This window comes from Parus major, chromosome 2, assembly GCF_001522545.3.
Source record: "Parus major isolate Abel chromosome 2, Parus_major1.1, whole genome shotgun sequence".
NCBI lineage: Eukaryota > Metazoa > Chordata > Aves > Passeriformes > Paridae > Parus > Parus major.
The window spans coordinates 53,566,591-53,584,252 of record NC_031769.1 but is presented as its reverse complement, the minus strand read 5'-3'; the positions used below and the strand labels follow the sequence as shown (position 1 = coordinate 53,584,252).

Genomic DNA, 17,662 nt, shown 5'->3' with positions numbered 1-17,662 from the left:
GTCCACCAAAAGAGGAACTTTGGATTCCAGAAGTCCTGTCCTGTCTTTGCTATTCATATCTTCTCAAGGAAACGTCAGTACTTGCATAAAAGGAAGCCATTATCTGTAACAGTCTCTTCTAGCCTGTCTTTCTGCTCTCTTCAGTGTGGGGAAAATTCTAAGCTTAGAATATGTTTTTGTTGGAATGGTTAGATTTCATAGAAATACATGTTTTGTTCTGTTACTGGTTTGGTTTTTCCCTCTTTAAGCCTAGAACAGCCATCTTGTTATTCAGCCTCTTATGGAAGTGGCCTTTACCTTGAATTCACAGTAACAAAGAGCTTATGTTTACAAGTGCAATCTTCTAGGAAAAAGGGGATCTTAATGAGTTTGCCCTGATTTCTTGTCCTATATTATAGTAATTTCAACTTCAAGAGCATATCAGCTTGATGGTAGTACCTTTTCCAGAGACTGTCAGTTCATCTCCTGCCTGGATCTAGCCTTTCAGCCTTATGACAGCCACCTAGCCTTATGACAAATTTCTTAGTATATCCAAATGTGCTGTAAATAACCCAAAGCTTTGCATTATGATCAGTGTCTTCTCTGTTCTGCTAAGGTTGATACTGCTTGAATGGTTTTCTTGAACAATGTGTTCATATAAGAAAATTAAAATACTCATGAGGCTTTCCAAATGTGCTGTTGTGAAAGCCTCATAGGATAATGAAGGTTTGCAAACTTAATTTAAAAGCATTTGGTAGTATTGTTACAAATCTTCCAGTAATAAAGTTGACAATACCTGTGTCTGGCCATCAGACCAATGACATTAGGCCATAATCTAAGGTTAAAATCCATCAATGTCTTATTAGTCTTTGGAAAACTTTGTCTCATATAGTTCGGGCATAAAATCATCTACATTGTGAATAAACATTTAATGAAGCATTTGAAGAATCTTGCCAGCTGGGTGCTGAATATTTTGGTAATTTGAGTTCTCTAACATGCTCTGTTCACATGTTATGGTGAGATGAACTGAAGGAACATGCTAAGACCCTGTCTGTGAGGAGGCAAGCCTTTTCAAGAGGTACACTCTAACTGGGTTCTGAGCTAACTTTGGCATGCTGCTGAGCTATACCCATATTACCTGCTCGTCTTTTTTTGTTTGGGGATACAGTATAGAGCAGAAGCTGCATGTAGATCTTCAATGCAGAGATGGAAAGGAGTATACTGGAGTTGTCTGCTTTAATATCAGATAAAAGGAGATAAACACAGTGGTATTATAGGTAAAACACAAAGATGAGACTGAATCTCCAGGGATATGTGTGTTTTATGGTCTTGAGATTAAAGTCCATAGCACATGAGTGCTTTGAGAAGCACTGTCTTTTCTGTCTTGAAAAACATATGAAAATCTCTTGAGATATAACATAATGCAGCATTGCATATTTAGTTTTGGGTATGCAGTGTTCACTGTAGTTTGTTTCATATCCTGGGATATGTGGATTTGCTGTCTCAGAAAACAGAATATTGTTTGTGACTTCTAAGAATAGTGTATGTAGCATCCTGAAATTCACGTAATTTGAAACAGGTCGAAAAAGTCTGCTTCATTGTCAGAGCATTGAAAAATTTCTGTGGAGGAATGTTTTTCTCAGGGAAATACCACTGTTTGTTCTCGAGAAGCACAGTTGCCACTGCCAGGCATCTGCAATCACTGTGCTGATGAGGTTTTGCTGTAAATCAGATAAGATTCTATGGCTAGATTATTTATTTTTATGAAGTATCACATCTTAATATGGTCCTTCTTGAGAGGAAAAAACCCACAAAACTTGTTCCAAAAAGTTGCTTTTTTGCTTAGAGTTGAGGAAAGGACAACTTGAAATGGTGAGTTTCCTTGCAATGTGCCAAATCAAGAGTAAAGTTTTAAATTGTAATATTCAGTTTTACTACCAAGGCAACCAATGTTAGCATTGGATCACTTATTTCTTCTCTATTTCTTTCTCCACTTGGCATCAAGAAAAGGTATTTCAAGTAGTTCATGATAGATTTTGATGATGTTTTCAGATCAGAGTTATCTTAATCTTCTCTTAGAAGTGAGAGAAGGCAGTAGTATAAGGGTTTGGAGCTACATGATTCCAAGTTGTAGATTTCAGGAGAAAACAATAATTTCACTGAGTCACACGATGAACAAAAGTGCAATTCCCTGGATAAAGTAAAATTTGTGTGCAAAATACAGTCTTTGAGAGAATCCTTCCAGTGAGGTTGGTTCAATATCACTAGGGCTTTTTGTGGACCTGAGGTTCAGGCTGAGGTGCCAGAGAGTTGACACTTTGAATAAAGAAACTTACTTATGCTGAATCTTTAAAAATTGCTATGACAACTCTTCTACAGATAAATGGTTAACTATATGACAAGTAACTCATTCCTATAGAAATGTAGTTATCAGGGACTGGATTGGAAAGGGATGAGTAGAAAAGTTAGGAGAATCTCTTAGTTATTCAGAAATTATATCTTTGATCTATTCTTCAGGGGAAACTTTTAAATGGATGATATGTATCAATATTCTTGGATTTGATGTAGGTGCATGACTGATTTTGAGAGTATAGATAGGATGTAAAGTTCCTAATAACTCAGTACTATTGTATAGTTCACTGTGAAAAGTAAACTTCCTAAATATCTAACTGGAGTTTTTATAGGAGCAAAATTTGTAACTGTGTTGCTGCCCACTTCAGTGTGGGGAAAATGCTGAGCTTTGAAATAGTTGGCATAAAACAACATGAAGAAAATCTAAGAGAAAACCAACTTCTGAATTTCCCTTATTTTCTTTATTTCTGCTTGTCAGAGATCTCCTTTTGTAAAAATAATGTAGGTTTGTCCTGAGAAAATTTAGACCATCCTGGAAGCTCTATGTGACTTACAAGTTGTAATAGTTAGTAAGTAATACCTGTAAGTTGCAAAGGAGATGACAGCTTAATTACCTTTGGTGAAAATGATGTGCTATTCAGGCTGATCAATTTCTCCCTTCTCCTGGTGTCCAGTGCAGCACCTAAGATTTTTACATGGAGTTGCTACATGAACGGAGATAGATCTTTGAAACTGGGTTATTGATCAATTTTTCTAATTTACTCCCTTAGTGGTGCTGACGTATCAGAATGTGCTTAAGTTTTTCATCACTGAGGAAGTTATTTCAACCTATGATAAATTAATATTTTTGAATATGATACTACCATTGATGTTGCTTTGGGAATATCTGTGCAAGTTCTAGTAGTGGATTAACACAGAGCAGTAATGAAGCACATTTTTTTTTTTTTTTTCTGACAGAATGCAAGTTTTGCCAATCCTACTACTCAAAACCATTTTGTGCATGTGCTGGTCTTTCTACTGTGGGATGGTGTTGTGACTTGCCTCTGAGGCAGGGCAACCTGGTTTGTTGGTCAAGGATTCCTTGGGGTGGATTAAAGTAGAAAAACACTAAATAGATATAACAACAAATTTTATTAGAACTGCTTTGAAACCATAAATGGAAAGCACTGTAATGGGTTAGAAATGGATGTATATCTGTTCTGCAGTGATAACCGTAAGAGAGGAAAAACAGGAAAGAAAAAAGATAGAGGAGAAAAGACAAAAATAACCACCACCTGTGGCTCCAGTGATGTGTGGGCATCATGGTCTGTGGTTGTGATACCCAGTGGGAGTCCATCAGACGTGGAGGTCTACATAAGCATCAAAATTTGGGGTTTTTATAACCCTTATTCTTCCTGTAAACACCCCAATACCTCCTCCAGGAGGAGTTCTGGACATGTATGATCTTCTTTCTAGAAGATCCTGGAAGTCCAGCAGTGTCAAGCAGGGATGTGAGTGTGTGTGTTCAGGGGCTGGACAAAGTTTCTGAACAAAAGTTCGGAGTAAACTTTCAGAGTTTTGCAGCTTATGATGCATGAGAGGAGCTGGCATTAAAAAAACCCTTACCCTGCCTCTGCAGTTAGATTGCTTAACAGTGGTTTCTCCTTTAAATCTAAACTAGTTTGTCTAAGGCAATATTTAGTCACAAAACCCAAGTGGTTCACAGCAGACTCATGTGTACATAGAATAGACTTGATCTCTTGCTTGAATACTGCTGATTTTGTATCCAGTAGTGTTTGTAAATGCTATAGACAAGATCACATATGCAATGTCATATAAGAATTGCAAATACTAAAGAGTAGATTATAGTTCCATATGACACACTGGGGTTTGGGAATTGTTGGTTTCTACTTCTTATTGGAGGTAATATTTTCATTTTATAAAGTTATACAATTTAAATTTCAGGAAATTGTGCCATCTTTTCCCTTTTTGAAGTATTTAGCACATTTATAATAAATTTATGTCTTTAGACTTTGCTGGATGATTGTGTTTTGTCTGCATAATAAATGAGTTACTATGTAATAGTAAAAACTGATTTGAAAAGTAACAAAACAAAAGTACAGTGCGGCAAATCACACAGAGCACTTGGACATGCTTTCTTGTTAGAATAACTGTAAAACTGTATAGTTGACATCTTGGCAAGGTTGTCAACTGCTCAATATCTTTATCTTAGTTGTTTAGACTCCTTTGTGCAATGGACACATTGTGGTGCTTTTTTTATTAACAGTTCAGCTCCGACTAAATAATATCATTAAAGACAAATTCTTGTGTGGTTTGACTCAATATTTAAATTTTAAGAACAAACAATTTAAAAACATATGCATATTAAATCATAAACTAGAAATGTACCTAAGAGCTCCCTTGTTGTATTTATGGCAGGGTATAAATGTAACTTGTTTGGAAGTACAGCTGGCTGGCTCAAACCTGCAGGTTGCTTTAAGAGAATTACAGTCTGAATGGGGAATGTCTGTGCACGGTTGTCTTGCTTTTCATGACTGAGTTTACTGGACAAAAGACGGCAATTAAACATATTGGATCTTCAATCCTACCAAGAATGACCCTTCCTGATAGCAAAAATCGGGAATGTTTTAATGATCCAAGTCAGAAAGTGTTTGGGGAGAAGCTCTTCGCACACACATATGCCTTTTTCATGAAAAAATAATTGTAAATAGCAATATCACATCTCTATAAAGAAAGCATTTCTGCAAGTGATTAAGATCTTCTATGGAAACATCAATTGAAAATATGATATTACATTTTTATTACTATTATATATTATCTCTGTAAACAAAAATGTGAGGGGAAAAATTCTTAACAATGTTTTTCTGTCTTAGACACTGTACAAATCCACCAAAAGATCAGGAAGTGTGATGGCAAAACACTACCTTGGTGTTCTTCAGAGGAAAATGCTGTAAAGCCAAATTCTGTAACAGCAATGATAACTCAAACAAGTACTGAGACTTTTGGAGATGATTGTACTGAGGACAGGACTACTGAAGAAAACATGCACAGTGATGAGGATAAAACTGTAGATGTCGGAATACAGACAGGCAGCACTTCAGACTTCTCTGATCAGGAGCAGGGAGACCCAGGTGGAAATGTGATGGATATATTGAATTGGGCCAGACCTCTACCTGCTCTACTTTCTCCAGTACAGCTTTCACCACTGACTACACAGGTGAGTTTCAGTATGTGTCTGACTTGGCACTTAATTTGGTGTTGAAATTACTGAAGAAATCATGATTTTGTATTCCTGGGGTTTTTTGTTTTGTTGCTTTGGTTTTTTTATCAGTATTAGTTACTTGTGCACTGAAAGGGTCTCTGTGTGTTTAGAGCCATACGGATATTTCGTAGACCTTGTAGCATACTGCCTGTGGAAAGGAGCAAAAACATAATCTTCAGAAGTATATGTGTCATGGTTTTGCCCCAGTCAACCACTAAGTACCACACAGCCACTTGCTGACTTCCCCACCAGCAGGATCCTGGGGAAAATTGGAAAAGTTAGAAAATATGGATTGAGATAACGACAGTTTAATGGGAAAAGCTGTGCACACAAGCAAAGCAGAACAAGGAATTTATTCCCTCTTTCATATGAGCAGGCAGGTGAACAGGGCTCCATCATGCATAATGGTGACTTGGGAAGATAAATGTCATCACTCCAAATGTCCCACCCTTCCTTCTTTCCCTTTCTTTATATCCTCAGTATGATGCCATAATAGTATGGGATGTCTCTTTGTGCCAGTGGGATCAGCTGTACCAACTGTCTCCTCCCAGCTTCCCATGCACCCTCCCTAGTGTGGCAGTAGGAGAAGCAGAAAAGCCCTTGATGCTGTGCAAGCACCACTCAGCAGTAATGAAAACATCTCTATATTATTAACACCGTTTTCAGCACAAATCCAAAACATATTCCCAAAGTAGCTACTGTGAAGAAAATTAATTATCCTAGCCAAAACCAGTGCACAGTCACCTATGTCTCAACTTGCTGTCATAATTTCCCATTGGTGCAGACTTAAAGTTCCAATTTATATTCAGTGTAAGCATGGCTTTCATAGCAAAATTCCAGAGCTTGAAAGTTAAATGCTACTCAAATGCTCTTTTCCAGTAATTTTAGGAATGCAAGTAGGTAGATAAAGAAATCTACTTTTTACAGAGGTACTTCAATTTACTATGAAGACCAATGATGGAAAAAGTTGTAATTTTGTTGACCAGCCTTAATCTCCCAAAACCACTGCATATCAGGACCTTAAGGGTACTTGTTTAGAAAAGTAGGTCTTAAAACTGATCCTAAAGTTTGGATTTTTAACTTTTTTTTTTTTTTTTGATTGAAGGATATGTTGTTGGGAGAAGTCACAGATTCCAGTTTTGAAGAAGATGAATGCTGTACTTCTGCAGTGGAGAATATTTTACAAGACCAAGTTCAGTCTCCAAGTTATAACATAATCAGCCCTGGTGATGAGTGTAGCAGACAGTCCAAATCGTGTGAGCATGATTTTGATGCAGAAATCTCACTTAATCTGAGTTGGAATGAAAAGAGTATTCAGATCAGTCCAAAGATGTCAAGCAAGGAGGAGAGAGATGCTGAAAGAAAGCAAGCTGAAGGTGCTACTCTAATTACAAACACGGAAATTAACAAAGATTGTTTGGAGGAGAATTCTGAGGATATGGAAACTGAGAACAGAGAGCTAACTGGAGCAACAGCACATGAATCGGAAGACATGGAAGAACAGAAAGGAGATGGTGAGGACATGGACAGTGAAGAGGGAGATTCTTCTGCAGATTTTGTGTTACAAAGCTTCAAGCCTCAGAGTCAGATAGAAAAATGTAGTGTGGTAGAGCAAACAGAAGAGAATGTAACCTTAATTAGGGCTGTTGATAATGAGGGTACACATGAAAAATGTGGTGAATTAGTGAATGCAGAAAGAGAGAAATTAGTAGCACAGAGAGAAACTCCCGAAGAGGCATCTGTTCTGCAAACTCCTTTGCTGTCTGAGGAATGCATTGTTCTTCAAAGAGAAGATGCTGAGGAAAAATCTGATGTGTTGATAGAAAATGAAGTGGTTGAAAATAAATCAAAAAATGTAATCAAATTAACTGATGTGGCTGGAGCTATTGAGATCTCTGCACAATCTCAGTGCTCTGAAATAAAATATGACAGTGAAGAGATTCTGGAGAAACAACGTATGCAAACAAAAGATGAAGTGAACAGAGAATGTGAACAAGAGACTGTTCAAGTTTCTAGCCATTACTTACCTGTATCTGGTGCTGAAGGAATCAGAACCTTATTTTCAGTCTTTCCAAAAGATGAACATCTCAAAATTGAAGATGTTAATATAACCAGAGCTCCAACTATTGAACTAGCCATGAAATTGAACAGAGAAAGTGTTCTAGAAGTAGCTGAATTGTCAGAGCTACTCCATAGTGCAGAAAATGTAAAATTAGTAGATGTAAAGGAGGGGGTATATTTACAAAGCAAACCACATGAGGAAGATGGTAGTAATTTATCTCAACGGACTCAAAGAAACTTGGAAAATGTACTTGCACTAACAAAGGCAGCACACATTATTGGTGCAGAAAACAGTGTAGCTAAGTGTGAATCCTCTGTGTTAGATTTTACAGAAGAGAAAGGTGAAATAAAACAATCTGAAAACTTACATAATACATCAGAATGTGAGCAATCCAAACCTCAAAACTTTAGAGTGTTTCAATCTCTAGAGACTGAAGTCAAAGTTAATCCAGAAGATCGCGGAGGGGAAAGCAGTGAGTTGTTAGCAAGAGGGGGTACTGTTGAATCTGTCTTAGTAGAAAGTAATCCTACTTCTCAGGAATTTGAAAAAAATCTTGAAAAACCTCTGACTCAGCTCTTGAAAACTGAAAATGTTAAATGTGATGAAATAGAAAGGAAGTTAAATAAACAAAGCAAGGAATTGGTGACTGAGACTTGTTCCACTTCACTAAAGTGGGAAAAGAGTGTTGTGAAGAAAAATAATATTTCAGAGATCATTTGCCAGCCTACTTCAGAAATGGATTATGGAAGTGGTTTGCCTTTTTCTACTCAAAAAGACTTGGAAAAATGCTGTATAAATAATGAGGAAACTAATTCTCCTGTGCAAGTGGGAATTGTCTTGGAATCCACAAGACCCCCCGCTCTAAATTTCAGTCTTCAGAAAGTTGTTGGTTTCGTCAAAACTAATTTCACAGGAAAGACTGCTTTGTCCTGTACTTGGGAAAACAAGGGACGTACAAATTCTGTTATGAATGGCACATTTAACTGTTCTTCAGAAGACTTAGAAGAGGGTGTTGAGATTCTGTCTGCTGAAAAAGTCAACATGGCCAAAGAACTGGACTGCCCTGAGAGAGAATGCGTACACAAAAATGAAATGAAAACTTCAGATAAGGAGCAGCTAGTAGATAAAGAACCTCAGGCATCTACTAAATCACAGATCATGTGTGCAGACTCTTACAAGAATGCTTTTCTCCTCCAAAAGTTTGATTGCCAAGAATCAGGATGCAGGACTTGTACATCGAGAGTTAGAACAGGTCCTTCTGTAACTGGCTCACTAACAGGTGGGGGAGAAAGTAAAGAACTGAATAGTTTTGAAGGTTCTGGGGAAAATGCCATAATAAAGTGTAAAAGTGATTTTGACATGTCAAAGCAGAACAATGACTGTGAAGAGAATGACTGTTCTATAGAAAAAGTTAAGTATGTGAAGTGTTCTGAATGTGTTCCAATGTTCAGAAACAAACTGAGAGCTTCCAGGAGAATTACAGTGGATGATCTGGAAACTGGTGCAATTGTTGATGCTGATTACCAAGTATGTGAGCTTCATTCAATGATGCATCCAGGAAATACTTGCACAGTTAGTCACCTAAAAGCAGGCACTGTAGTGGATATGAATACACACTGTGAACCAAACAGCTCTGGAGATACTGCAGATGAGTGGTCAAGTGTGACTGGGGAGGGTTATCCTGAAGACTCAGCCTCTTGGAAAAGGGAATGTATATTAATAAGCTCTGAAAATACTGAGAGTACTAATGAACTCATGGTGGAGTCTAACAGAGCTGGATGCATTAGTCACAGTGAGGAAAGTCTCTTAAAATCTGGGACATCAAAAGAAAGCCCTGTGATGCCAAATGCTTCAAAAAATAGGTTGCCACTATGCAGAGTGTTAAATGGAGTCTCAGAAAATTGTAGGCTGACTGTAAAAACCAGTAAATTAAATACAAGAATGTTAGCACTTGACAATTTCTTAGAAGAAAATGATTCTGGAAAGCTACAGTCAAATGGGAAACAAAGTCTATTACACCGTGTTGATATGGGGGTCTCAGTGATTGAAGAATATAATAATCAAACTTGCAGTGCTTGCAACACAGGAGAAAGCAGCACTGATGTTATCAGAGATAGTGACAGAAAAAAAAATTTACTTAAGTATCTTCCAAATCCAGATGTAAGGCGCAGTTGTCAAACAGTTGGGCAGCTTTCTGAACCACAAAGGACAGTATTTGAGAAGTTGGATATGGTGGAATTAGAATCTTGTGCTCTCAAAAAGAGCAATAAATTGAGGTGTAAAGAGCAAGAACCATCTGAAATCTTGACTGTTTCTACCAAGACAGCTGCCCAAGTAATGCATACCAAGCTATCAAAGAGACTGTTTCAAGGTAAAAGAAAAACAAAGACTCTTAAAGTTACTCAGCCAGTTCTTGCAAATGCTAGTACTTCTGTGGCAACAAAATGCTCATCTGAGATGATAAATAAAATCAGGGAAGAGATAGGTCCTCCTCTGCCCCCCTTGCTACTGCCTCTGATTGCTACTCCTCCAAAAACTTCCTGTACTGTGTCCCCAGTAACATCTTCTACAGATCAATCCTCTTTGCTTTCCCCTCTTGATGACCTGATATCTCCACTATGCAAAACTCCTCTTCTTCCTCTCGTGTCTCCATTAGCAGATACTCCAAAAGTAAAATCTGCTCTTTTTTCTCCTCCCTCACCCTCAGAAATGGCAGTAGGTAGAAGGATTTGCTCCTCACCTTTGAAATTTTGTACTTCCATTCCAAAGCATGCGCTTCCCGTTCCAGGAAGATTTCCTCTCTTGGCAGCAGTTAGTGCTGGTCCAGGTGCTCCTCAGGAGAACTCTGTAAAAATATTGGACACTATGTATCCAGAGCTGTCTGCAAGGGCAAGGACACTAAACATTCTGAAAGGCAATATTCAGCTTAACCGATGCGCTTTTCCAGACAGCCAAAGTTTGCCAGGACCTGTATCTCAAACAGGTGGATTCAAAGCCATTGCATCTACATCAACTGCTTTTGTTAAAGCTGGGAGCAATATGAAATCTGATAGTAGCAAAGATGAAGACCAAGATATGCAAAATCAGCAATTGTTTTCAAGATCATCAAATCACCTTGAAAAAAGGACACTATTGCAGGTATCTATGCCAAGAAGTGCCAAAAGACTGAGGCTGGACAGTGAACCACCAAGGATGGAGCCCAGTGATACTACAGCTGTCAGAAATACTAAAAATACCATCTCTGAAATGCAGGAGGCTTTCCATGGTAAAAGCTGTGAAATCAGTGATTCATCACACTGCTCCAATTTAGAAGAATCACTACCAATAAAGAAGGATCCTGACTGCCAGAAAGTTTCTTTGGCATTAAAGAAAGTTGCTGAATCCTGTTTTGACTTGTTACCAGTTATTAAAGGTCATGTGTATGTTGATAATATCTCAAGGATTCCAGTAATGAGAGATGAAGAGAGAGAAGTTGTCTATGAATTTGGTATAAAAAATAAGGTAAGTAGCATAATTTTAAATATTATGGTTTAATAATCACTTCTGTGTAGATGCAGAGTATAAGCTTGTAGTATTTGAATTCTCAATTGTTCTAGCAATCTCCTGTTCCAAAGGAGAAGTCTTGAAAGGTTATTAGAAATCTAAATTTGTATAACATAAGAAAATACTGAACAAGAAACTATTGTTCAGTGGTGTCCAAGATGCAAAACTACATGTATAAATACATGTTTTTCTGATGTATGCATAAACCACTTTATTTTTGCAGCACTTTGTGAAGTGGATAGTATTAACAGTTGTAAGAGTTCCTCCAAAATTACTCTATTATTTTTTAATTAAAAAATATAAACTTCATTGTATATACTGGTATATAATTTTGTTCTATGTTTTCATTTACTATTCTACATTAGGTTATTAAATTTAATTTTATTGGAAAATTCTTCCCTTATTTTATTTCTCAGAACTTCCTTAACATCAGTGTTGAAAAAATTCACTTCAATTGCCATATTTCTCATAGATAATTTGTTGTCTACAGCAGAACATTTCACTGATACATGGCAGCATTTTGTCCTGTTATAGTCCTTGTACGTAATTAAGTTGTTCTCAGAAGTTGCTACCAAGATCTCAGGTCATCTTTGTTAGGAGTTGTCAAGTCTAGTAACTTCATAGAAGCAAGGCTTGTAGCTTTATACTTTCAGGTCCAGCCAGTAGCAAGGTCAAGTATGTGCTCCTTGTAGAGAGACATGCATACAGTGCACACTACTCTTATTCCCTTGTCTGGCTAATCAAACTGAAATCAGAGGAAAATAAATACATTCATATATGTACAGACAATCTGGATTGCCCCAGCAGCTAACATTAGGTACTCAGTATATCCAGTAGGTGACATTCTTCCCACTTGTCTAGACACTGACAAACACTGCACTAGACAAACTTAGAGACACAGAAAGCTACACACATTCCTCCAGCAGCTGGTCCAGACTTGTGTTTGGCCCTCAGACTCATGGTCTTTTAGGTAGCTGGCTTAGACCTTCTGGTTCCTCCCAAAGCTAACACTCGGAATCCCTGCTGCCCGCAGGTACTCAGTCTGAACTGCGTACTCTCCAGCACCTGGCTCCTAAACCTCTCTTATCCTACTCCCCACTTTTAAGTCTCCCTCTAAGCATCCCCTAGTAAGTCATGCACAATCTGCACAATCCCAATATTCTTTTTTCTTGCATTTCATATTGAGTCTCATGTTACTATAGGCAGCAGCATGTCCTAATCTCCTGCAGAGTGTACAGTGATCTGGGGAAAGACTGCTGTTAGCTTACCTAGTAAATCTCACACCTGGACAATGGGCTGTTTGTCCTTCTGTGGTATCTTTGGAAGTAGCTAAGTCAGGGTGCTTACATTTGCTCTGATTAGGTTATTTGGGTTACTCTACGTGTCATTAGATCTCCTCATTCCTTCTACTTGTCATTATTCTCATTGTTCTTTGAGGAAGATTGTTATTAATAACTAAACAATTTATATTGAAACAATAGTAGCCCTATTTGTTGTTTGTTTATAGCATGTTTATTCTGGGAAGTTGCCTGCTCCTTCCTCTTTTTTTCTTTCACTGGTTGCCTCTGATTTACTTTCCTGCATTTTTAAATGTATGCAAACAGTATTCCTGCAAATAAGATAGTATTTCTTTTTAGTTGTTATACTACTGCAATGTTGCCAAGTATTCTTAAGTATGTAATAGTCTAACAATATATTTTGTGTCTTATAGCATTTAGCAGAGTCTTTGCTGCATGTTATTCTCAAAAAGCTGAAGGCTCAGAAGAATTCCACAAATTACAATTTCAGTCAGGCTCTGTGTCGAGTCTATGCAGGAATTTGTCGACAGTTGGGAGATTTGGAAAGAGCACGTCTTTTCTGCTATAGCCTACTTAAAGAAGGTAGTGTGTGGCTTAGTGGCCTTTATATCTTAAATATGCTATGTGTCTTTGCTGTAGTGTTATGTTTGTATAAACAAACAGAAATCCTATTAAAGTGTTGTTTTCCTTAGAACTTTTTTCTGTAATGCAGAAGTATAGACTGTTCTAGAAGAAATTCCCCTTCTCATGGTTCCGCCACATTTGTGCTGTAGTTTTGTGGTGACCTGGGCTCTTAGTAGTCTACTTATTTTTCTAAGGACATATTTAATTTAGGATACTCTGTGCTTTCATTTATTTGCTATCTCTAAAATGATAATGTGATTTCTGGGAATTTCGTTCTTCTAGCCTATTAGTATTTTCTTATTTTAATTGCGTTGGTACTGATTCATGAAGTGTGATTTAAAACCAGGTATTTAAAATACTGTTAGGAGCTGGACAATACCTTGATCAAAACTAGTGTATTTTTATATGTCCTCCTTAAAATCTTTTATCTGTTTTAATCTGTTATCCAAATTCTCACTTGGTTGAGAAGTTTTTTGCATTTTGGTTCACTTCCTTTAATTCCCTGCCCTTTGGTCACAGGAACAAAGGTAAGACGTACATACTGTTGCTAAATGAAGAATCTTAGTTTTGGAAGATTAAAGCTCACTAAGTTTGAAAATAGTATACTGGTATCTGTGTTTCACATTAAAATAAAAATTAAAATTCAAGAGCACTGACAAGCAAAGTGCTACAGCTTGAGATTGTTTCAAAGACTTGCTGTCTTTCATATAACATTCCTGTCTTTTTTTTTTTTTTTAAATCTTAAAAAGGTTTGTGATTTCATTTTGTTATTAATTACCATTTTTTGAGAGGGCGTAATGTTTTTGTTTGAGTTCTTTTTGGAATTCCTGTTTTCCCCTCTGGTTTTCTATCCCTCAGTCCATTATAACTCTACATTTACTTCTTTCATGTTAATAGCTTTAATACTGCACCATGTTAGAAACTATACTTGTCAGATATATTTTCTGAGTCTAAAATAATAATTAAGCCTTTTGTTTTGCAGTATTTTACTGCTTTTTATTTTTTTGGACTCTTGCAAATATTAAACATTCTCCCTTTTTTCATTTCTTTTTCTAAGATCCAAACTTTAATAGTTAAATGCAGAACTTTTATTGGATGATTTATTCTTCTATACATTGAATTGCATAAGTCTCTATTGTCATTGTTCTGTAGTTTTGTAGTTATTTTTTGAATGGGAACAGCTGTAAACACATCTCAAGTGCTGTTTTGGCTTTATAAAATTTGTTTGATTTTATTTGATTACTATGCATTCATTTTAGACTTTCCTCTTCCATGTAGTTTCACATATTCTCATCTGAATTATAGCATCACAAGCTACACATTCACTATAGCATATATATATATATATATAACATTCACAAGTTACCAAATTCACTATAAACAATCAGTATTACTTCTTAAGACTAACATCATTTTTGTCTTGATGACTTGTCCATTGTTTTTGTTCTGTTCTCGTTTCAAGTATTCTGCCTTAAGCGACTAATAAATAAAATGTTACCTTTTTGGTTAATTTTCCTTTTACCTCTCTTCTGTTCCCTGCCTTTTTTCTGTTTTTTACTTTTCTCTTTTTGATGCCACTTGAACTCTGACTCATCACTGAGTGAATTTTATAAGTGCTTCAAATTCCTGGGCAGGCAATTCAAGTTGTCAATAATTCCAGTTCACCAACAGTCCTGATAGAAAAAAGTTAATTCTTCATATGATGACCAGCTTCAGAGTAGAAGGTCCATCCAAGACACTTCATTGAGATCTAAATTCTTTATGCTCATTAAAGCTTCTTGGTTTGATGTATTTTGATATGCTTTCTAGTTCTTAAGATGTTTCAAAAAATGTAGAAGTTACGCTGAAGTGAAGAGGGGAAGATACATTTAGCTTTTGAGATTTCATTGGTTTTTTGTGTAGTATTCCAGGCATATGTATTCCAGCATAACATTTCATGCATGAAACTGATATCTACTTTTTTACTTTTTCCAATGTATTTGTTATGGCTTACAGTCTACACGCTCATGTTTTATCTTAGTATTTTGCCTTGAAGCTTTCAAGGCTCCCTCAGCTTTGGTATTCTGAAGAGTCCTTTGGCTTCCCATTGATGGCCTGGAACTCTGTCCTCTCTAACTGATAGTTGTCAGATACTAGCTCTGAATTACTTTAATGAATGAGGATTCTTCAATTATGTGGAGTAGCACAGTTTTTTACATCTATGGAATTACAAATAGTAGCATGCAACTATATGTTTCACAGTTGTATGGGTGCAAGATATTAGCAAGTACTATAGATTATTTTTTTCTTTGGACTAATTCTAGTTTGGTCCAGTGACCAGAGTGCTTATTTGTGACTGGAATGTATTAGGTAGGTTATTGGCATGCATCTTCTACTCTAAATTAATGCTAAATTAAAGAATCCAGTTTCAAAGCTCTAAGACCACTCTCCTTAGTGAACTAAAGTGCAATAAGAAAGATGAAGGGAGAGGGAGTGAATTTACAATGGGAGAGGTGGCTTAAGGTTTGTTGGTGTTCTACTGGTGTTTCTTGTTTGGTTTTTTTTTCTTGGATCTTTTCTTCTTTAGTCTAAGGACTGAGATATGCTAGTATGACTCCCTTTCCTTAGGCTGCAATTGTGATTTCATTTCTGTGCCTGTTTTCCTAGTTACCTTGTTGAATGTACTAGCTTTTAATGCCTGAATATATATTTTTGTGTTTTAAAATGTTAAAAATTTACTTCATTATTTCTTTTTTTCCTTAGACTTTCCAGACTCAGAGAAATTGATTTTATTTATCACAAATATATGGTCTGACATATTTGTCTTCCAAGGTGTAATTAACAAAGCTATGCAATTAGTTGTCAGACAGAGTGCAAGCAGTGAGATGCTGGCCTGTTTAAGTGCTTATCTCAACTGGGACCAGGTAATGTCTGATTTCTTTGTGGGTATCAGCTTTTGTCAGCATTGGCTGCTTTGCTGGCTGAATAAAATCAAGCCACTTACTTTTCTAGTGAAGGGTGTGAATATCTCATGGAGGCTGTATGATTGCACAGCTAATGCCACTTGAGGCCTTTTCCCCCTAGCTATCTAGACCCTACTAGAATACAATACATTTCTTAGAAGTTTTCCCTGTTAAATACTAATCCATCTACTAAACATTAAAAGTAAAGGTTGTTTTTAAACTTTTAACTAGAGTGTTGTTGGACTAGGGAATTATTTCCATCTGTGGAACTGTTCTTTGAGATGTTTTTTGCTTTTGCTTTGTATTGTTGCTTTTTAAAATATGTTTTTGCTTCATTTTTTGTAGTTCTCTGTGTAACAGGCAATACATTGCAATAGTTAATTTCAAAATGAATCTGTCTGTTTTTACACATGATCTTTTTGCAAGGTAGACTGTAAATACTTGTTTATCACAAAAAAACTTAGGTTAATTTCATAAACAATTGGTGTGGTCAATACAAAACCAGTGGTACCAGAAGAGGGATGATCAGTGAGAGCTGACTTCAAGTCTTTGAGCTATAAGACAAATAATTTCATTTCTATCAGTTTTCGTCAGGCACATATTACCATCCTGAAAAGAATGTTGTAAGGAGAAAAAATTTAAATCATTGCAAGCAATTTTGTGTCATGCAAATGGAAAGCCAAAGGTACTTTGCTTCGAAAGGCATTTTTGTAACAGGCTTTTATATCTGTTTGAAGGCTAGCACCTTATATTTTTGAAAACTCCATATTAATGCCAGGCTTGCTTCCTGGAGATGAAATAATTTTGTAAATATCAAGTGAACAAAATCATAGCTGTCCTGATTCTGGTCAGGACAGGATTAATTTTTACAGTATCCAAAAGGGGGCATGGCTGGGACCTGGAGGTTTATTCTGTACCACCTCACATCATTACCAGGGATGTGGAGAAGTGAGTCTCTTCCAGGTCATCATAGTGTGGTGGAGGGAGAGGTTGGGTATTGTTGTTTCCATGTGAATTTTTAGTCTCTCTTTTGTACCCTCCATCATTAGTGTTTGTTGCTCTTACTGTTTTTTTCTCATCTCATTGCTGTTTCCAGTAAATTGTTCTTATCTCAGCCTGTGATCTTTACATTTTGTGCCTCCAATTCTCCTCTCCATCCTGACACAGAGAAGAGGAAAGGAGAGGAGGGAGGAAGCAAGCAGTGCTTAGTTTCTGTGGGAGCACTAATTTGGAGAATACCATTCCTAAACCATGACAATTGCTCATCTAGTCCTTATCCTAATATGCTGCTCTACAACTGCCTTGAGGAATGCAGTTGTCTTACTGCTGTCATCATAGCCTTTCAGTGCTGTATGAAAATATTCTTTTCTTTAGCCTCTGAAGCCAGTCCTCAATTTAATATGGTATCACTGAAATTTAGTCCCCTAAACCTCTTGCTTTAGTGCAGGAGTGAGTTAATTGGCATGGATTTGTATCTGGGGTTTACTGTTAAATCACAGTTGTGATGTGGCATTAAGATCTGGTATTCAGAGTTATGCTGTACTGCAGTCCCTGTTTAGTGAAGAATTTGTATTCTCTATTCTGTTAGGTTACAACTTTT

General features: G+C 36.7%; 1 protein-coding gene across 5 annotated transcripts in view; it reads left to right on the top strand.

The window, feature by feature from the left end:
• Positions 1–17,662, top strand: part of ICE1 (interactor of little elongation complex ELL subunit 1) — a 35,577-nt gene that overhangs the window by 12,523 nt on the left and 5,392 nt on the right. For 3 of the 5 annotated variants that reach the window (XM_015619099.3, XM_015619101.1, XM_015619102.3), the window contains 5 exons: positions 1,001–1,057; positions 5,205–5,548; positions 6,699–11,156; positions 12,910–13,078; positions 15,863–16,023. In XM_015619099.3, coding sequence (XP_015474585.1) covers positions 1,001–1,057; positions 5,205–5,548; positions 6,699–11,156; positions 12,910–13,078; positions 15,863–16,023 — 5,189 coding nt within the window. The remainder of the gene's footprint in view (positions 1–1,000; positions 1,058–5,204; positions 5,549–6,698; positions 11,157–12,909; positions 13,079–15,862; positions 16,024–17,662) is intronic. The other 2 variants (XM_033511997.1, XM_033511998.1) reach the window with 2 other exon arrangements.